This window comes from Phalangium opilio, unplaced genomic scaffold, assembly GCF_054372755.1.
Source record: "Phalangium opilio isolate 3A_F unplaced genomic scaffold, DU_Popi_V2 ptg000101l_1, whole genome shotgun sequence".
In the NCBI taxonomy this organism is placed as follows: Eukaryota; Metazoa; Arthropoda; class Arachnida; order Opiliones; family Phalangiidae; genus Phalangium; species Phalangium opilio.
In genome coordinates this window covers 5,230,311-5,250,636 of record NW_028324204.1, presented here as the reverse complement: position 1 = coordinate 5,250,636, position 20,326 = coordinate 5,230,311, and the positions used below count along the sequence as shown (strand labels likewise).

The following is a 20,326-nucleotide window of genomic DNA, read 5'->3' as shown; positions in this document are numbered from 1 at the left end:
TTAAAGAATTGTCATTCTTCGGATTAGTTTTTAGAAGTTTCAGACAACTCGGTTTTATACTGAAGCACCACCCTTGTTCTTGCATCTTCATCCAGTCAGGTGACGCAAAATCAACTAAGAGCCAAAATGGTCTTAGATCCCCAGAAACAGATTGATTATTTAATAATCCTGCAATTGCTTTATCATTTGTTGATGTGATTCTCTTCCTGAGAAAGTCAGAGTTCAATTAGGCCTATTTAAACAAAATATTAACAAGGAACGGACGCGCCATTCCTAAGGATGAAACAATATACAAACAGAAATATCACTGCCTGACTTGTCTTCAAAGGAAAAGGAAGGTAATATTTTATCAGCAGCTACAGTACGTTTTCAACACTTAAGGGCTTCACCTGAGACATAATTGCACTATTAACTATTAAATTCAATGCGAATACTATCCTTACTACTGACAGAAATCGAATGCACTTCACAATCATTAAAAGTCAAAGTTCCATCCATTCCACTTATATTGAAGTTAGTTAATGTTTCGCAACTTGTGAGCATGTGGTAATTTCTCAATTGAGCGCGATTTGGAATCCCAAATATCGAAGGCGAGTTCAGTGGAATATTTTAATTTAAAAACGACTTAATTTATTTCCCTTGCATTAATATATATGGTCATAATTACTACAGCTTAACTTGATTAAAACAATTTTTGAACTGATTACACGAAGCCTCCTCACATTACTAACTTTTTTCCAAGCGGGTTTCTTCCCTTTTTATAACAATTTATCACTGGTTTTTTATGTAATTTAATCTCGCGTTCTAAAACTATATTTTTATACAAGCTTTTAACTCTCATTTTTTATGCTAATCTATTTTTGATCTATTTTTTACTCTAAATAAATTAAAGTTACGTCAAATTGCCCGCCGAAATGAGTTTTCCTACTCGTTTAACTAGAATTACAAAAATCTAACCTTAACTGCACTATTTTAACATTCCAACGGATACAACAATTGTATCGGTCTTTTAAGTATCATACCATTTCCCAACTTCAAACTACATGATCTGACTTTCTGAGCCCTGCCTATAAAGACTTCTGATATCTTGCCTAATTTCCAAACAGTTCTAGGAGTTTTATTCTCGTTAATTAAAACTACGTCCCCGACCTTCAGATGAGTCACCGTTCTGGGTTGTTTCTGGCAGTGTATAGTCCTTAGTTGAAGGAGATAGTCAGTCTTCCATCGGTTCCAAATGTGATCAAGTAATTTTTGCCGATATTGAATACTCCTGTTCAATTCTTGTCTGTCTGCGGTTAGTCTATCCGTCGATCTGAAGTTTCTTGATGGAATGGCTGTTGGTCTTCGTCCGGAGAGGAAATGACTTGGAGAAAGAGGAACTGGTTCGTCGACGCTGTTGTAGGTGAAGGTTAAAGGTCTACTGTTGAGGATCGCTTCGGACTCGATAAGGACAGTCTCCAGCTCTTCATAGGACAGAGAAGCTTTCCCAATTACTTTCCGTAGAATTTTCTTGGTTGATTGAATAAGTCTCTCCCAATAACCCCCCCACCAGGCGGCATGTTCCACTATGTATTTCCAGGAAATACCTTTCGAGGAAAAGAAATTAGCTACTTCGGGTTGTTTAAGATTGTTAAAAATGTCTTTGAGGTCTCGTTCAGCGCGCTTAAAAGTTCGAGCATTGTCCGAATAAATTACTTCTGGGACGCCGCGTCTCGAGATAAATCTCCTGAATGCCATAAGGAATTTTTCCGTGGACAGGTCGGTTACTAATTCAAGATGTATCGCACGCGTGTTTGCGCAAGTCATGAGCGCAATATAACATTTAACCGTTGACTTTTTACCGTTCCGTACATACAATGGACCTCCGAAATCTATACCGGTAATGGTAAACGGTTGCCCGAAGTTCAAGCGATCTGACGGTAATGGCGCGATAGTTTGTTGAGCGCCTTTTTCTCTAAACCGTTTACATTTCCCGCAATTTCCGATAATGGTTTTTACTGTCTGGCGCGCGCGCGTAATCCAAAACTTTTCTCTAATAGAAGCTAATGTTTCATTAAGACCGGAATGTCCCATGTTATGACCGTGGTGATGCGCGACTACAAGTTCCGCTAAACGACTTTTACCGGAAATTATCCATGGATGTTTCTCGCGATACGTGAATTCGCTGTTTTCTAACCGTCCTTTAACGAAAAGTAATCCGTTTTCGTCAAGTTGAGGGTCAAGATTTTCTATCTGCGAGTTTTTTGGGACATCCCTCTGGTTTCGTAGACTCTGAAGTTCGTCTGGATAAGAGTGTTCTTGTGACTCTCTTATTAGGAGGATCTTTCCCAGATGGATTTCTTCCGCTGATAGTGGTCCTTGTTTTTTACGCTCTGGTTGTTGACAGTTGTGTAGGAATCTCAATATCCAGGATACGATGCGGTTTGCTTTCAGGTACTGACTGAAACGACTTAGATCGATTACTGGCGGTTTTCCGGTTGTTACGAAGTTAGTTAAGGTGATTTCACCCTTTCCATTCCTTTTCTCTAGTTGTAGTTCTTCTGTTTTAGGTGGTTCAAATCTTGATTTTGGCCAAAGTGATTCTTCTAGTTTGAGCCAAGAAGGCCCTTCCCACCATGTTTGGTTCTGCAGTAAGTCTTCAGCATGTCTTCCTCTGGTGGGCATATCTGCCGGATTATGCGTTCCTTTTACGTAGTCCCAAGACATAGGTTCAGAAAGAGTTTGTATTTCAGAAACCAGGTTGGACACGAACGGTTTCCATTGTCTAGACGTGCTTTTTATCCAATGTAGTGATATCATGGAATCCGACCAGAGTTTGGATTCATGTATTTGAATTCTGAGCGTCTTCTTCAAATATCCAGCTAGTCTTGCTCCCAGTAAAGCACCCATCAATTCCAGCCTTGGTAAACTCAATTTCTTTAAAGGTGCGACTCTTGATTTTGAGGCTACGAAAGTTACGCCGATTTCTCCAGTTTGGGTTACGAAACGAATGTACGCAACTGCTGCATACGCCCCTTCACTGGCGTCCGTAAATGTGTGTAGCGTAACATATTTAAGATCTTCAGACGTTAGTCCATGGAAGTAATGTCTTGGAATGGCGAGTGTATTTAGACCTTCTGTTTCTTGGCACCACGTTTCAAATTTCTTCGCTATTTCGGGTCTTAGTTGTTCGTCCCATTTAATACCAGCTTCCCAGAGTTCTTGGAATAGGATTTTGACTCTTATGACGAAAGGTGATAAGAACCCTACTGGGTCAAATACACTCGACACGGTCTTCAGTACGTGACGTTTTGTTATTTTCTTCCCCACGCTTATGTTCTTAATTTGCTGAACGTTGAGATGTATAGTATCTTGACTCGTCTTCCATCCCAATCCAAGTACTTTCTGAATTTCGTCTGGGTTTCTTTCTTCAACTACAGGTGTCTTGTTTGGACTTTCTTTAGCTCGTTTCCTCCATTCGTCCTCAAGTTCCGTAGAATTCGACATCCATTTTCTGAGGTTCATTCCTGCTGAGTTCATGATGGTCTTTGCAGCAATGGATAGTTTCTACGCTTTCTCAACTGTTAAATCCCCCGAAGGAAAATCATCGACGAATAGTTGATCTATTAACGTCTTGCAAATGTCAGGCATTTCCTCTTCGTATTGGCGTAAGTGATGTCGGATAGTTGCGGTGAGCAAGAATGGGCTTGAGGTTATACCAAACGGTACTCGTGCAATCCTCAATATTTTGAGTTCTTGTCCTAGATCTTCATTAGGCCATAGAAATCGTAATACGTCTCTATCCTCGGGAGCGATCCATATTTGTAAAAACGCTTTCTCAATATCTGAGACGAAGGCTATCGGGTTAGATCTGAATCGTAATATGACATCAAGCAAGTCCGGATTCAAATTTGGTCCTGTGGCAAGGCATTCGTTTAGGGAAGGTGAGTTGCGTTCCGAGGACGGTCCATCATGAACCACGCGTAGTTTAGTGGTTTTCCTTTCACTTCCCGTAACTGGCTGATGAGGTAAGTAGGATTTCAAATTGTCATTCTTCTCCGAGGTGTGCACTTCTTCAATTATTCCTTCACTTAGTTGGTAAAGTATGACTTCCTTATATTGGTTGTAGAGGCTCTTGTCAACTTGAAATTTCTTCACCAATTGTAGTGTGCGACGTTCAGCGTTATAGTAGTTGCTTTTTAGTTCATCTTTGTTCTCTTTCCATGGTAGTCGGACTTGATAACGCTCTCCGACCTTGCTTATAGTGTCTTCAAAGTACTTCATAGTTTCGTCGTCCGTTACGGGTTTCTGTGGTTCTTCCCTGATTCCCATAGTATTCAAATCCCAAAAGGTTGTCAGTTGCGCGGATATTTCCTTCTCTTCTAGGCTGGCGGTGACTGCTTTCAGGGTAATAACATTATTGACGATGGCTAAGAGCGACGTATTTTCAGTCGGGCCTTGTACTGTCCATCCAAACAGAGTTTCTGTTGCAACTAATTCAGGCGTTATTCGGTGCGTCTCTCCGGAAGTCAATCTCCATATGACGTCAGATGCTAGTAAGATCTCTATTTCTTCCGTTTCCATGGAATCGTCGGCGATCTGTAGTCCATGACTGGTTAAATATTCCACTAGGTCGTTTTCAAGTACGGAGATAGGTGCACTACTGATATGGGGTATTTCCAGAGCTTGTATGGTGATTTTCTTGTTTGGATGGCGAGTGTTTTGTAGCTGAAGTTCCACGATTCTTCTAGTGCTAATTACTGGTGCTTGACTTGCGAAGGCGTAAACCCGAACCTTTTCTTCTCCAACTATTTTAAGTTCCAGACTTCTGGACAGTGTCTCCTTCACGAACGTTCTCTGAGCTCCTCCGTCAATAAGGCATCTTACATATCTTGAATTTTCCAGATTCTTTCCACCAAATAGACGAGCTCTTACAGTCTGCAAGTGAACGGTTTTTGCGTGACCTTCTATCGGATATGAGATGTGGGTTGATACCGAAGTCTCTTCTCGTTTATCACCTTCTTGTCCATTTTCACTTGTCTTGGTACTTTCTGGTTTCTTGTAATCATTATTCTTCTCCCATTTTTCGGATTCGCAGATGGTGAAATGGTGTTTCCTTTGGCAAAAACGGCATCTTAATCTTGATCGACAATTCTTTGCTAGGTGGTTTAACTTCAAGCAGACGTAGCAACGATTTTGATCCTTGATAGTCTCTGATCTCTCCTTTGAACTTAATTCTTGACAGGACGATGTGCTATGCGTTTCATCACCACAGTATATGCACGAAAGTCTTTGTTCTACTCCAGCGGTAAAATTTGCAGCTGTTGGGACTCTGCCTTGATTATGGTATCCTGGGAATTTTGGTTTAATTCCATTCCGAAGGTTGTTTATCCTGGAGTAACTTGTTTCTTGATTATCAGTGGCACTTCTGGATAGCGTATGCATCATTTCTCGACTCTCAATTTCCAGTCGAAGAAAGTTCATCAATTGTCGACCATCCATGTCCTCGTCGGTGTTTAAGTTCTGGTTTTCTTCTTCTTCTTCTGTGTTTTCTTGATTGTTGAGAGCTTGTCTTCTTGTATACTCTAAAGCGACGTCGTTGGGAATTCTTTCGAAAAGAATGGTCCATAAAAATCCACTAAAGGTTTTAACGTCAATTCCAAGTCCGTTCAAGCTCCGAACTTCTACTTCACAAGCGTCATAGAGAGCTCTCAGGGCGACGAGGTCATTGGAGCGCTTAACTGCTGGTAACTTCATTAGGTTGGCCTTGTGGTTCTGAATTATGAGCTTTACTCTTCTAAATCTTCTTTGCAGTATTCTTATCGCTTCGTCGTAATTACGGACCAATGTGGATAACCCCGATATTGACTTCTTCGCTAAACCTTCTAAGTACGACTTCAGGTAGGTAAACTTGTCACACTTCGTGATGGTGTTGTTCTCATGTATCGTCACCCGATATTGGTTCCAAAAATTGTGCCACTCACAGAAATCTCCTCCGAATGTGCTTATTTGCAGTTTTGGTAACCGGACTGTGTGTACTCTCGTCGTTACTTCTGATCCTTCCCTTGGCTCTTCACAGACTGTATTGACTGATGCTGCAGTACTTCCATTTCGACGGCGTATGGCGCGTTGTCCCCTTGTCTTGGCAGTAATAATTCTCTCATTACATTCTTCGGCTGCCTCAACTTCGTTGGTAATGTCCGTTTCTTCCTCGAGTCGGCTGATAATATCGTTGTTCAGTTCTCGTATGGCTTCTTCTTTCGATGTCATTTGGTTAACCAGTTCTTCTAATATGTCAGCATCCGGTGCTTCATCTTTGAGTTCATCATTAATTTTCTGTAGTATCCTCGTAGTTTTTCCCTTAAGTGCCCCACGTCGTCTTCTCGATATATCCACTGGGTCCGTCATAGCGATCCTTGGAATTAGGCGCAAATATAATTACCGACTAATTTAAACTATTGTTCTCCACTCCCGGGCTTCAGCACCATAAATTGTGGTAATTTCTCAATTGAGCGCGATTTGGAATCCCAAATATCGAAGGCGAATTCAGTGGAATATTTTAATTTAAAAACGACTTAATTTATTTTCCTTGCATTAATATACATGGTCATAATTACTACAGCTTAATCTGTTAAAACAATTTTTGAACTGGTTACACGAAGCCTCCTCACATTACTAACTTTTTTCCAAGCGGGTTTCTTCCCTTTTTATAACAATTTATCACTGGTTTTTTATGTAATTTAATCTCGCGTTCTAAAACTATATTTTTATACAAGCTTTTAACTCTCATTTTTTATGCTAATCTATTTTTGATCTATTTTTTACTCTAATTAAATTAAAGTTACGTCAGAGCACTCACATGCTTGAAAAAAACACAATTCTCACTGATATGTCACAGTGAGGGAAGGGGTGTCGTGGAGGTACATCTCCCATACTTCCAGATTGTAAGGAAACTGAAGGAAAAATTCTGCAATTGCGGTGGGGTGATGGAGGTGAGTAATATAAGAAACTTTTGTTCATAAATAAAGAGAATGAAAATGTAAGAAATAAGTGGGTGTGCGTGATGTTAGGTGCAGCTTTGGGACCCGAGAACCTCCACTGAGAACCGAGCGCGGGGGGAGATGTTTCTAAACCTTTTCATGGAATCGATGGATGTAACAACATCGTCCCCATCCGGAGTTCCTGTTCCACCTCCCCAACCTCAGGAAATCGCAGTCACCGTACCATCAATGGCACCACCACCAACTCAGCCGCCACCCCTAAGACGGTCTAGGGGTCAAAAGAGACCAAGATTCCAACAACCAACGTAGGACTCTAGACCGTCCCTAGAGGATGGATTGGTGGACGGTGACGGTATTTCGAGTTTATTTTAAAGAAAAATGAAATAAAAAAATTTAAGATAATGAAATATTTTCCCAATTGGATAAAAATTACTATTTGTTTAAGAATAGTTTATTTACTAGAAGCGAAGCATACAATTTATTTTCTTATTTAATTGCTGGTTAATATGCAAAGTTATCATAATATCATTTAACATAGTATACTAATTTTTAAAAGACCACCTTTTAGACATTAGTAACTGGAAATATATTACATGTAAACCGCAGACGAAGCCCAAAAAAACTGGCCCTGTTTAGCATAACTACAAAGTAATTACTAAATGGGAAAGAATCCTTATTGAATTTGCCGCCATTGGTTTTAGAATAATTAAAATGTTCCACTGCGAAGCGTGCCGGGCACGAATGGGGATGTTACGTCTTTAAGAACCTTTTAAAATGCAAACCATACACGTACTCTCTCAAAAGTAATTAATGTAATGATAAAATGTTTTCGGGGAATGGAATTGTGGTCGAAAAGCCGAGATAAGTAAATTTTTGAAATTGATTGCCAGTAAAATAAGATATTTCAACGGAAAACGGAAATGGAACGTTGTTTTTTCTTAAGCATGCCTTTAAGTTTCAATCAAAAAGAAAAATCAATATCTGATCCTTCAGTCAAGTGATAAACTCAATCTTATCGAAACTTTTTACCTCTCCGAGTGACGTATGTCACGGAGAGGTTCTGTAAAGATCCTGTGTGTGTGTGTGTGTCTGTCTGTGTGTCTGTTGTTACACCAACGTGACCGCGTTCACAGTTTCCAAATCGGAGCAAACGTGTTCGCCATTTCCGAACTGCTTTCACAGTCACGGAAATGGCTACTCTACTCGAGTTCTCACACCACCATCTTCTGGTCTTTGTCCATCCCTCAAGGACACCAGTCAGTACTTACTGGCTTCTAATCACCACCATCTTTTCATCTTCGTCCATCCCACATGGACAACAGTCTGTACATACTGGCTTCTAATCACCACCATCTTCTAGTCTTCGTCCAATCCACTTGGACACCAGTCTGTACATGCTGGCTTCTAATCACCACCATCTTCTGGTCTTCGTCCAATCCACTTGGACACCAGTCTGTACATTCTGGCTTCTAAACACCACCATCTACTGGTCTTCCGTCTATTCCACATAGACACCAATCTGTCTCATTGGCTTCTACTCCATTATCATCGTTTGGTTTTAGGATATACGCGGCGATCAGCTAGGGTTACGAGAAACGTTTAGCCTCCCTAAGGTGGGATCGCCACCAAAGGTTTTCGCAATTGCGCTTTTTCCTTACTATTATAATGGAAACGAATCGTTTATATACCCCAAAATTTGAAGAAAGCGGGCAAGAGGGGTACCCTTCACTTTAAACGTCAATATTAGCAAAGTTTGAGATGATAATAGGTATAACTTTATTTTAAACGATTTAACTATTATTAATGTTAATTATTGAAGATTAAAATAATTAAAAATAATTATATTTATTTAAATATTAAAGATAATCTTGTTTCTCAACTCAAAATTAATACGGAAAGAGTTAAAAAGCAGTCTTATGTTTTTGTCTGTGTGTGTCCGTCCATTGTTGTACTAGTGCGTCGCGTTAGCAGTTAGCCTTGTGTTGATGTGTTAAGAAATCATACAGAACCTTAATATTCCCTTTTTCCATAATATAAAGTGAATATGTGGATGTATTTTTCGAAATTATGATGCATTTAGTACTTTTGTAGCTTTAAAGGTCTCTTTCATTTTGATATTCCAAAGATTTCTTTTAATATTGTTATTTGAAATGGCTGTTTATATATTACTTAAGCTATATTACATCTGTATATAGAATAATCCTTGGTTTAGTGATTTCATGAAGAAAACTAAGACCTAGACACCGGCGGGTATATTAAGTATTATCCGCAATAGGCTTAGTGAAACAAAGTGTAAACAATTGAGGCCTGAGGTGAAGTAAACTTTGGGCTTTGATTTTCGTGTCTGAAATGAAGAGACATCAACGGTTCAGAGTGAGCCGAAAGTTAAATACATTATAAAATAATCAGGTTAAGATTTTATAATAGAAGAAAAGATCATGGTGGCAATTAGAATAGTAATAGGGCTAATGGTAAACGGGTAGTAGCTACAGACTTTTTATTCTCCTTATGGTGCGCATTGACTATTAGTGCGTCTAGCTACAATTTAACTTTGGTGTTATTTAACGTTAACATTCATGTTGGCAAACTCTGAATATTATTGAGGCGAGACGAGACGATAGTGTTAACACTGCAAAGCAGTTGTGAATGTAGCTTTCAGAATATACGGTAAACAGCTGAAGCGTAGACGTCATTTCCTTATCTTTCCCCATTGACTTATTTCCATGTGTCCAAGATTTATCCTTATTGGATGTAAAATGTCGTCTGCTTTACTGTATTATTCACTATGCTTGGAATACTGCTTCAATATTTCGTAAATTTTTACTTCAAAAAAGAGAAATAATTCCATAACTAGGTAAATAAGTTTGAAGTAGTAGACCTCTTGACTCGGAGAGGTAATATTTTGGTTTTACCACCTTGTTAGGTCTTGATTCTAATCAAAATATATGCATTTTTAAAGCAATGATACTTTCAAACAAAAACGATCTTTATAAGTTTGTAGGGCACGAGAAAAAGTAAAGACACTTTTGTAGTTAGAAGTAAAAAAAATATTCCTAACACAATTAGAGTCACAGCTTCCTATTCCTTTAAAAATGTAGTTTGGTGTAAAACAGGTTATAGCTATTGTCTCTGTCTGAGCTCCCAAAGTTTCCCGTTATTCTGTCAAAATCGACGCTAGATATTAAAGACTTTTGGCATAGTTAGGTCTCAAAGCAAGTTATAGCTTTTTATTCTCCGTCGCGAGTTCCCATTAAGACCCCACTGTTATTCTGCCAAATCGACGCTTGTTAAGAGGACTCAAAATTGTCAATTTCAATAAAAGTTTGGTAATGTTGACATGACTTTGATGTCATGCTCCAATAATTTCAGAAACTTGACAAAGTAGTGTTTTATATTTTACATGAAAAATTAATATTGTCAAAACTTTGATATAAACAACTATAAACATTACTACTTAAAATAATAACAATCTGCTTAAACTAAAACAATCTACTTAAACTAAAAACATTCTGCTTAGACTAAAAACATTCTGCTTAAACTAAAAACATTCTGCCTAAACTAAAAACAACTGCTTAAAATAAAAACGATCTGCTTAAACTAAAAACATTCTGCTTAAACTAAAAACATTCTGCTTTAACTAAAAACATTCTGCCTAAACTAAAAACAATCTGCTTAAAATAAAAACGATCTGCTTAAAATAAAAACGATCTGCTTAAAATAAAAGCGATCTGCTTAAACTAAAAACATTCTGCTTAAAATAAAAACCATCTGCTTAAACTAGAACTCTGGGGTACACCAAAGTCATCTGCCAAGTGCCATCAGTGGCAAATATAGACTGTTGCGAAATTAAATGAGGTTTGACTAACCCCACTCACCCAAACCTTATTAAATATTATATTTCAGTTTTAATAGACATGAGCAATTGAGAATAGTGAGAGTCAGAGTGGGAAGTCAATTGAGAAGTTTTATAAATTTCCTGTGACCATGGGTTTAATTTGGTTGCTTCTTTGAACAAATAATGGACCTTTTAAAGGCGAAAAAAAATATATAAATATAAAAGCACGGTGCAACATTATCACGAAATTAATTTACATTTATTTACAAAATGAGGCAATTTAAAATTACACTAACTATAAAAGTTAGACAGTTCTTTCACATGAATATTCCACCTTTTAAAGTTGAAAAATTAAATAGTCACCGTGCATCATCAAGAAGTTAATTACGACTATATACAAAATGAGGCAACATATATTTAAAATTTCATATTCGATAATAAATATGCCACATAAACTATGCAGAAATAATTCTATCTAAAATATTTGGTTTGTTGTAATTTATAAAACAAGCTAAAAATTGAAAGCAGTTAGGCTCCATTTGTGGCAGAAACAGTTTAGTTTTTCGTCTGCTGCTTTCTGGTAAAAAGTAGGAAATGAAAAACGCATGAAAAGAAGTTAGATTGGCCAGTTGCCCTGCAAGTTTGCAAACGAAATACATAAATTTTGACGATCTCTGCGAGTTAAATGTTAGCGGAACGAACATCAAGTTAGAAAAAAAAATTTCTTAGCTAAAGCATCAAAAAACTTAAACATTTTGTTCCTCACTAAATCCCTAGATGGTTGCCAGCGGTAGCATTCTTTTGAATCTTTAATCAATCAAAACTTAGTTCGTTGCAAGTTTTCGTAGGCAGTAAACTGCACTGTGATGATTTAATTTTGTTGTAATGCGAAAAAATTCTTTCAACAGCCGCACTTGTGTGGCAATGAAATCATGGCGCTCACAAAACGGCTGAGTATTGGATAGATGTTCTCTTCTAACGAATTACGCATCTTGCCAACCACTAACCAAAATTTCTCCAAATCGAAATCCGAATTTACAGAATCCTTCGGTGATTCGTATTCTGGAATTAATCTCCATTCGGAGTTTAATTCTTCGAGTTGGTCTAATGGTTGGGGAAAAAATTCGCTTTCCACCTCGCGAGATAAAGGTTTTTTGGTTCAAGTCGTGGTAATTTTGAAAGAATTGGATCGTCCATTGGGAAACTCCTTTTTATTTCACAACACAAAAATCATGAGCCTTTGTACGAAAATTATTCTCTTGGAGAAATTGATTTTTGCGCCATTATTAGGCCGGCTTTTGTTCCAAAATACATCGCTTCAAGTACTTGTGGGTGCTTGTAGGTACTTAAGGGTGCTTGTAGGTACTTGTGGGTTGTTGTAGGTACTTTTGGGTGTATGTAGGTACTTGTAGGTACTTGTGGGTACTTGTAGGTACTTGTGGGTGCTTGTAGGTGCTTGTTGGTGCTTGTAGGTACTTGTGGGTGCTTGTGGGTACTTGTGGGTGCTTGTGGGTACTTGTGGGTACTTGTGAGTGCTTGTAGGTACTTGTGGGTGCTTGTAGGTACTTGTGGGTGCTTGTAGGTACTTGTGAATACTTGTAGGTACTTGTGGGTTCTTGTTGGTGCTTGTAGGTTCTTGTGGGTGCTTGTAGGTACTTGTGGGTACTTTTAGGTACTTGTGGGTGCTTGCGGGTGCTTGTGGGTGCTTGTGGGTACTTGTGGGTGCTTGTGGGTGCATGTAGGTACTTGTGGGTGCATGTAGGTGCTTGTGGGTGCATGTAGGTGCTTGTGGGTGCATGTAGGTACTTGTGGGTGCATGTAGGTACTTGTGGGTGCATGTAGGTACTTGTGGGTGCTTGTGGGTACTTGTGGGTGCTTATCTGTGCTTCTAGATACTTGTGGGTGCTTGCCCCGGGTACTTGTGGGCGTTTGTAGGTACTTGTGGGTACTTGCCCCGGGTGCTTCTGGGTGCTTGTGAGTGCTTGTAGGTACTTGCCCCGGGTGCTTGTAGGTACTTTGCCTCCTCCATAGAATTAACATTACACTAAATTTTGGAAGCTCGTAACTCTGGTTATATTAGAGATACGGGGATATTCTTTGATAATGTAATAGTCCTATTTGCCCCTTCCTTCCTTCGTTAACATTTGCTCCATAGGATACTCCATATACGGGAAAAACCTGGACAACTCAGGGAAGTATATGGGCAAAAGCCTGGAAATCTCAGGGAAATTTGTTTTCCAAAAGTTGTATGAACCTTTTTTATGGAACATATCTTATAAACTTATGGTTTTAGTTATATAAAGTTTTACCAAGAAGCGATATCTAGTTTACTAAGGAGAAGGGATAAGAGGTATAGTCCCATTGGACCGAAACCGCTTTTTGGTTTTTTATGGAGAATATATTTAAATTTCCAGCCCAATGGCGGGTTTCTGCTGAATGGGAATTTATTTGAAAGAAATAGTTAATTAAATGTCTGTGAGGATTTCGAATCACCGCAGAAGCATGGTAGAATTATATGTCTTTTAATTCAGAGGCTCGGGTTCAAACCCAGAGAAGGAAATTGTAAGTTTGTTTAGGTTAGGTTAGGTTATGTTATTATCCTATTAATTAGCTGCCTCCTTTTCCAAAACATTCTCCTACTTATTAGCTGCCACCTTTTCCAAAATATTCTCCTATTAATTAGTTGCCACCTTTTCCAAAATATTCTCCCATTAATTAGCTGTCACCTTTTCCAAAATATTCTCCAATTAATTAGTTGCCACCTTTTCCAAAATATTCTCCAATTAATTAGTTGCCACCTTTTCCAAAATATTCTCCAATTAATTAGTTGCCACCTTTTCCAAAATATTCTCCAATTAATTAGTTGCCACCTTTTCCAAAATATTCTCCTATTAATTAGTTGGCTCTCGAAGTTGGGGACGCAAGCTGGATGGCGCGCTTTCTTCCCCTCCTTGCTTTGCTGCTCCGTCATTCTTTTCGCCTGCGCGGCCGCCAGCTTGGGTCCTCAACAGTGCGTTGTATCACACCTCCTCGGTGGTGAGAGCTGGCTAACCACTGCGTTTTGTGGGCTGAGTTGATACGCGCCCTTCCCAAGCCAAGGTGTGCTGGTATCGTGCTGAGGGCTGTGTGGAAGTTAAACTACGGTATCTCGAACGATCCCCTCGGGGTACCAGGCGAAACCGCGTTGTAATTAGCCTTCCACCCGGGATGAGGACTACCGGGTGGTGACCTCTTACTTGCCTCATTACTCGTGGTACCTTTATGGAAACTAAAATTAAAACTAAAACTAAAAACAAACTTGGGCATGGAGCCGGCTCTGCCGGCACCCAGCCTTCTCTCAGGGAAGGAGGCAACTCCCAACCTGCTTCTGGGCGAGCTGCTGCCTCCGGCAGCACCCACCCTCAATCGGCGGAAAGCCAAAAATCTCTTCCTGCCCCTCAACTGGGTTCTACCAAGTTGAGTGAGGCTAATAGGAGGCGAAAGGCCAACCGCCGAAGAAAACAAGCCCTACAAGGTGGCCAGAACTCTGCACTGGGTGCAAGAGATACGGGCCGTGATGGGACTCCTCTACCTTCGGGTGCTGGGAGTAACGTCTCGGGTACGGACTCTACGCCTGGTGCAAGAGAAGCTACCACCTTTTCTGGGAAGAGAGCTAGGACAGAGGACTCTGATCCCTCGCCTAGCTCACAAGCGGCGGCGCCAAAGAAGACTAAGTCTTACTGCGACGTCGCCAGCATTGTCAAGATGGCCAACGTTAAAGATGGCTATCCCACTTATGCGGTCACGGATGCGGACGTTGTTCCCATCCAGGCCGCTATACTCGACGCACTGGACGCTGAGCTCTCCTTGGGAAGCTCGCTGCCGCGTCCCCTAAATTTCCACATCATGGCTGGGGCCATGATCTATTCATGTGGAGATTCTGCGACCGGTGAATGGCTCGTGAAGGTGCTGCACCAGAATGAGCGTGCCATAGGGGGAACACGGCTTTCAGTGATGAAAGCCTGTGAACTCCCGAAGCCGTTCAAGGTGTCCTTCCGTACCAAGGACCGTCGCACCACTGATCCGGCGGCTCTTCTCCGGCGACTAAAGGCCTACAACGGAAGGTTTCTGACCGACTGTTGGCGGTGCCTGAAGTCGTTCGATGAGAAGAGCAGCAGACGCTGGATTTTCCTAATTGATGGCTCCTCCATGGAGGCCATCAAGGAGGCCGGCTTTGAGGGTCTCACTGGTGTTGATGTCGGGACTTTCAAGGTCCTGAACGCACCACAGGACCCTCTTCAGAAGGTCTCTGAAGCTTCTGATGATGAAGGCAATACCGCTGCCAGCGTGAGTGGGGAGCTGGCAGCAAATATTGCTGGAATTAACTTAGAGCCATCCTTTCCAGATGGCTCGGACATAGACCTCGGACCTCCGCTCCTGACACTTGGATGGAGATGGAGGCCGGGGCTGCTGCTGGCGGTGGCGAAGGAGATACCGGTCCTGGATCGGGACTCCAAGCTGCTGCCAAGTAGCGGCTAAGGCCGTCTCTCTTTCTGTGGCATGAGCATTAAGGTGATCCAGATCAACCTGGTTCACTGCAAAGCAGCCTCGGCCGTCCTTTGTCGGAGGTTTGCCTTAGAGGGCCTGGATGTGGCCCTCATTCAGGAACCTTGGATCCATAATGGTAAAATCCTTGGTTTAAAGAATGCAGGTAACATTACTTATGACTTTACCTCACTCAACCCCAGGGCGTGTGTTCTGACAAGGAAGGGTCTCGATACCCTTCCGCTTCCGAACTACCTCACTAGGGATACTGCTGTGATTAGGGTACTGCCCTCCTCTTTTGGAGAGGCAACTGGCCTTGTCATAGCGTCTGCTTACTTTGCACATAATGCCACGGACTCCCCCCCCCACCACAGGAGGTTGCCGCTCTGGTCGACCACTGTGAGCGGCAAGGGGACAGGCTCATTCTAGGCTGTGATGCCAATGCTCATCATGTCACGTGGGGCAGCAGCGACTGCAACAAACGTGGTGATGACCTGCTTGAATATCTGGTCGGTACGAACCTGCATATTCTCAACAGGCACAATGAACCAACCTTCGTTACCTCTAACAGAAAGGAGGTCATTGATGTCACCCTTGCCACAGATAATATCAGTCTGTCGGTATCTAACTGGCATGTGACTGATGAACCATCTCTCTCAGACCATAGGCACATCTGCTTCTCGGTCGCAGTCAAGTCAACTTCGGTTAAGACGGAACTGCGCAACCCTCGTCGGACCGATTGGTCCGGCTACAGGGAGGAACTTTGCCTCCTACTCAGAGGTAATGCTCCTAAACTTACCTCGGTGCTGGAATTTGATTTGGCTGTTGATCTCATGCAACAGGCCATTATCAATTCCTACCACCATAACTGTCCAGCGAAGCCTGCCAGCCGGCCAAGGCTCGTTCCTTGGTGGAATTCGGAACTTGGCAGGCTCCGCAAGCTCACTCGTAAACTCTTTAATAGAGCCAAGATGACTGGGGACTGGACTATTTATAGACAGACCCTTAACAAGTACAATAAAGCCATCCGGGAGGCTAAGAGGAACTCCTGGAGGGACTTTTGCGGTAGTATCTCCGATGCCCCCGCTACTGCCAAGATCATGAAGATCCTGGCTCATGATAACACTCACCAGCTCAGCACCATTAAGGTGGCAGAAGGTGAGTTTACCAAGTCAGGGACTGATACCCTAAAGTATATGCTTAAGGTACACTTTCCGGACTCCAAGGTTTTTGTCCCCACATGCACCGATGCTCTCCCGGTGTACTTTCGGAGAGCACACAGGGCGGACTGGGGCATTGCCAATAAGATAGTTACATACTCCAGACTTAAGTGGGCTGTCAACTCGTTTCAGCCCTATAAGTCCCCTGGCCCAGATGGCGTCTTTCCTGCCCTCCTTCAGGAAGGTATAGACGCCATTGGCCCCTATCTGTGCAGGATATTCAGGGCCTGCATTGCTCTGGCGCATATTCCGGATATCTGGAAGCGCTCGAAGGTTATCTTTATTCCCAAACCTGGGAAGGCGAGCTATCTTGAGGCCAAGGCATTTAGACCCATCTGTCTTACCTCTTTCTTCCTAAAGATTTTAGAGAAATTGGTGGACAGGCATTTGCGGGATGGAATTCTCTCCCATACTCCCCTGTCCACTGCTCTGTTTGCCTATCAGAAAGGCAAATCTACGGAGACGGCGCTCCATGGCATTTTGAACTGCCTTGATAGGGCCATCGAGTTCAAGGAGATGTCTTTAGCCATCTCCTTGATATTGAGGGAGCCTTTGATAGGGTCTCTAGTGAAGTTATTCTTCGCGCTGCGGAGCGGTTTAGTATTGACGACACTCTGTGTCGTTGGATACACTCCATGCTCACGAATCGCAGGGTGACGGCGTCTCTTCTCGGGGAATCCCTGGAGATCTCCACCGACCGTGGCTGTCCACAGGGAGGGGTTCTGTCCCCTCTTCTGTGGTGCCTGGTGGTGGATGAGCTGCTGGGTCGACTCGGGGAGGGGGGTGTCACTGCTTTAGCTATGCGGATGACATAGCAGTGATTGTTACGGGGAAGTTCCCTGCAACGATCGCTGCACTGATGAAAACTGCCTTGCATGTTGTTGAGGAATGGTGTAGGGATGTTAACCTCACCGTCAATCCCAACAAGACTGTCCTTATACCGTTTACTCGGAAGAGGACCAATGACCTCTTCAATGATATTTCCTTCTTTGGACAGGTTTTGAAGAAGTCCACCGAGGTCAAATACCTTGGCGTGACCTTTGATGCCAAGCTTACTTGGAAATCCCATCTTGATCTTAGCATCAAGAAAGCCAAAATTCTATTCTGGCGTATACAGGGCCGGAAATAAGCACAGGACACTGGACATTGTCCAATAAAATTTTAAAATGTCCTATAACTTTTTAAAAAACTAAGGGGGTCACTGGACATTTTGACCAATAAATTTTCCGAAGTTTTGACAGCTTGACTATGAAGATGCGACACTATTTTAGCACACTCCAGTGGACAATGTCCAATAAATTTTCCAGTCAAATGGGGGGGGGGTCACTGGACACATGTCCTATAAGATTTTTTTCTTATTTCCGGCCCTGGGCGTATAAGAAGTTCAGTCAGCAAATCCTGGGGCTTAAGCCCCAGTGCCGTGAACTGGATTTATACTAGAATCATCAGGCCAGTGGTCTCCTATGGAGCTTTTGTCTGGTGGTCCAGGGTTCGCCTTAAAACAGCCCAAGATGAACTACGCAAGCTTCAAAGGCTGGCGTGCATCGGCATCACGGGGTCCATGAGGACTACCCCCACAGCCTCTCTGGAGATCCTTCTGAATATGCTTCCTCTCCACCTCTTTATTGAGGAGGAAGCTATTATGGGAGCCTGTAGGCTCAACAACCACGGCTGGTGGAAGCCCAAGCACTGGGACTTCAGTCACACCAAGCTCTTCAGTGAGTACAGCAGTCTCGAGCCATCACTTGCGATGGTCTCAGACAAGTCTGTTGTATCATATCATTTTGACAAGCCCTTCAGCGTGCACTTTCCTAGTCGCACTGATTGGGAGACCAACCCAGTCCTTGGTACTGGGGGGGGGGAGACCGTCTGGTTCACAGACGGCTCGAAGACGGACTCTGGAGCTGGTGCCGGGGTCTACTGCTTGACCAAAAAGTTGGGTTTTTACGAGAGCCTCGGCAACTTTGCCAGTGTTTTCCAAGCGGAAATCATGGCCATTTGTTTATGTGCGGATTTCTGCATCAAGAAAAATTACCGCGGACGGACGATTCAGATTTATTCGGATAGTCAGGCCGCCCTCATGGCACTGAATCAGTGCCTTGTTGACTCAAGACTGGTCCTCAGTTGTCTGGATTTGCTATATTCTCTGGCTGCCCGCAACAAGGTTCAATTGCTGTGGGTGCCAGGACACTGCGGATATCTGGGCAATGAAAGGGCTGATATGTATGCCAAAAGGGGGGGCTGAGGCGAAGTTCTTCGGACCTGAGCCTGCGGTTCCCATCCCCCATGGCATCATTCGTCATAGGATTCACCGCCGGATGTCTGCACTTCAACTGCAGCTCTGGCTTGACATGGATGGGCAGAGACAAGCCAAGGAGTTTGTCCCGGGTCCTTCTATCACTAGGGCAAAGGAACTGCTTGCCCTCACCAAAAGCAAAATTAGACTGGTCACCAGTCTCCTCACTGGACACTGCCGGCTGAATAGACACCTGCACTTATTGGGCATCGTTGATGACCCACTCTGTAGGTTCTGCCGGGAGGTAGAAGAAACCTCCTCCCATATCCTCTGCAGCTGCGACTACCACGCGGCCATGAGGTTTGAGCATTTTGACATGCATACTATGGAACCTCACCAGTTCTCTACTGTCTCGGCCAATCGGATTCTCCAATTCATCGAGGCGACAGGACTCTTCGCAGCCTAACTAGCTCGGGGCGCACAATATACAATTGGTATCGGTGCTCGACGCGGCGACGCGTCACCCCTTTCAACAATACAATACAATACAACAATACAATTAGTTGCCACCTTTTCCAAAACATTCTCCTACTAATTAGCTGCCACCTTTTCCTAAATATTCTCCTACTAATTAGCTGCCACCTTTTCCAAAATATTCCCCTAATAGTTAGCTGCCAACTTTTCCAAAACAATGGTTCCAATAATTCGTTGCCACCTTTTCCAAAATATTCTCCTATTAATTAGTTGCCACTTTTTCCTAAATATTCTCGTATTAATTAACTACCACCTTTTCCAAAACATTCTCCTACTAATAAGCTGAAACGACTGAACGACTCTCCGAAAAAACGGCACGATGATTTAATAAATGATTATAATCCCGCGCTACTTTTGGCTTCCAAAGCCAAGATGGATTTGCAATTTGTTGCTGACAAATCGGAAATAGTGGCAAACTATGTCACGGCTTACGTGACAAAGGGAGACCGGGCTGACATGGACCAAACTTTTGCCGAGTTTGGGCCCGAAAGTTTGTGTAAAAAATTATTTGCCTATAGATTAAAATCACTGACTTCTAAGTCAGTAGAGATTTATGAAGCTATGGATCTTATGTTGGGCCAAGACCTTTACAATAAATCCGACAGCACTAGATTTATAAACACAAACTTGAAAGAAAACCGATCGAGAGTTTTGAAAGGTTACAAGGAACTCGCACGTTTGAGGGAAACTGACCCCGAAAGCAAGGACACCTGCCAAAAAAGGTTCGTCGACGACAAAACAAAGATGCAATTTAAACTATCAAATTAAATGCCCCATTTGTAACATCTGCCTTCACAGTTTTTCTTGTAACTGCCCAGATGGCCTTGTTGGAACGAATATATGCAAGCACATTTACCTTGTAGTGCAAAGTCAGCCTGGAGAAAAAGAATAATTTTCTCATGGACGCGCAACCACTTCAACTGAGTGCCTTAATCAAAGCCGTGATAAAAATACTGTTTTCGATTATCAGGTTTTTGAAGATTTAGGAACGGATTTC

At 42.3% G+C, this 20,326-nt stretch overlaps 2 protein-coding genes and 1 long non-coding RNA gene across 3 annotated transcripts; 1 reads left to right on the top strand and 2 right to left on the bottom strand.

Moving 5' to 3' along the window:
* Positions 1-972: 972 nt before the first annotated feature.
* LOC149631019 (uncharacterized) lies at positions 973-3,519 on the bottom strand. The gene has a single exon (XM_089851214.1). The coding sequence runs from the start codon at positions 3,517-3,519 to the stop codon at positions 973-975; it is 2,547 nt and encodes an 848-aa protein (XP_089707340.1).
* Positions 3,520-3,546: 27 nt separating this feature from the next.
* Positions 3,547-6,387, bottom strand: LOC149631018 (uncharacterized). The gene has a single exon (XM_089851213.1). It carries the CDS (start codon positions 6,385-6,387, stop codon positions 3,547-3,549), a length of 2,841 nt encoding a protein of 946 aa, XP_089707339.1.
* Positions 6,388-15,557: 9,170 nt separating this feature from the next.
* On the top strand, positions 15,558-17,667 carry LOC149631017 (uncharacterized). Its single transcript, XR_016374098.1, has 3 exons — positions 15,558-16,119; positions 16,337-16,497; positions 17,557-17,667. It is a non-coding gene; the product is annotated as an uncharacterized LOC149631017 (long non-coding RNA).
* The last annotated feature ends 2,659 nt before the right edge of the window (positions 17,668-20,326 follow it).

Excerpts from the sequence above, each read along its gene's own strand:
- LOC149631019 (XM_089851214.1), bottom strand. The coding sequence starts at position 3,519 with ATGAACTCAGCAGGAATGAACCTCAGAAAATGGATGTCGAATTCTACG.
- LOC149631018 (XM_089851213.1), bottom strand. The coding sequence starts at position 6,387 with ATGACGGACCCAGTGGATATATCGAGAAGACGACGTGGGGCACTTAAG.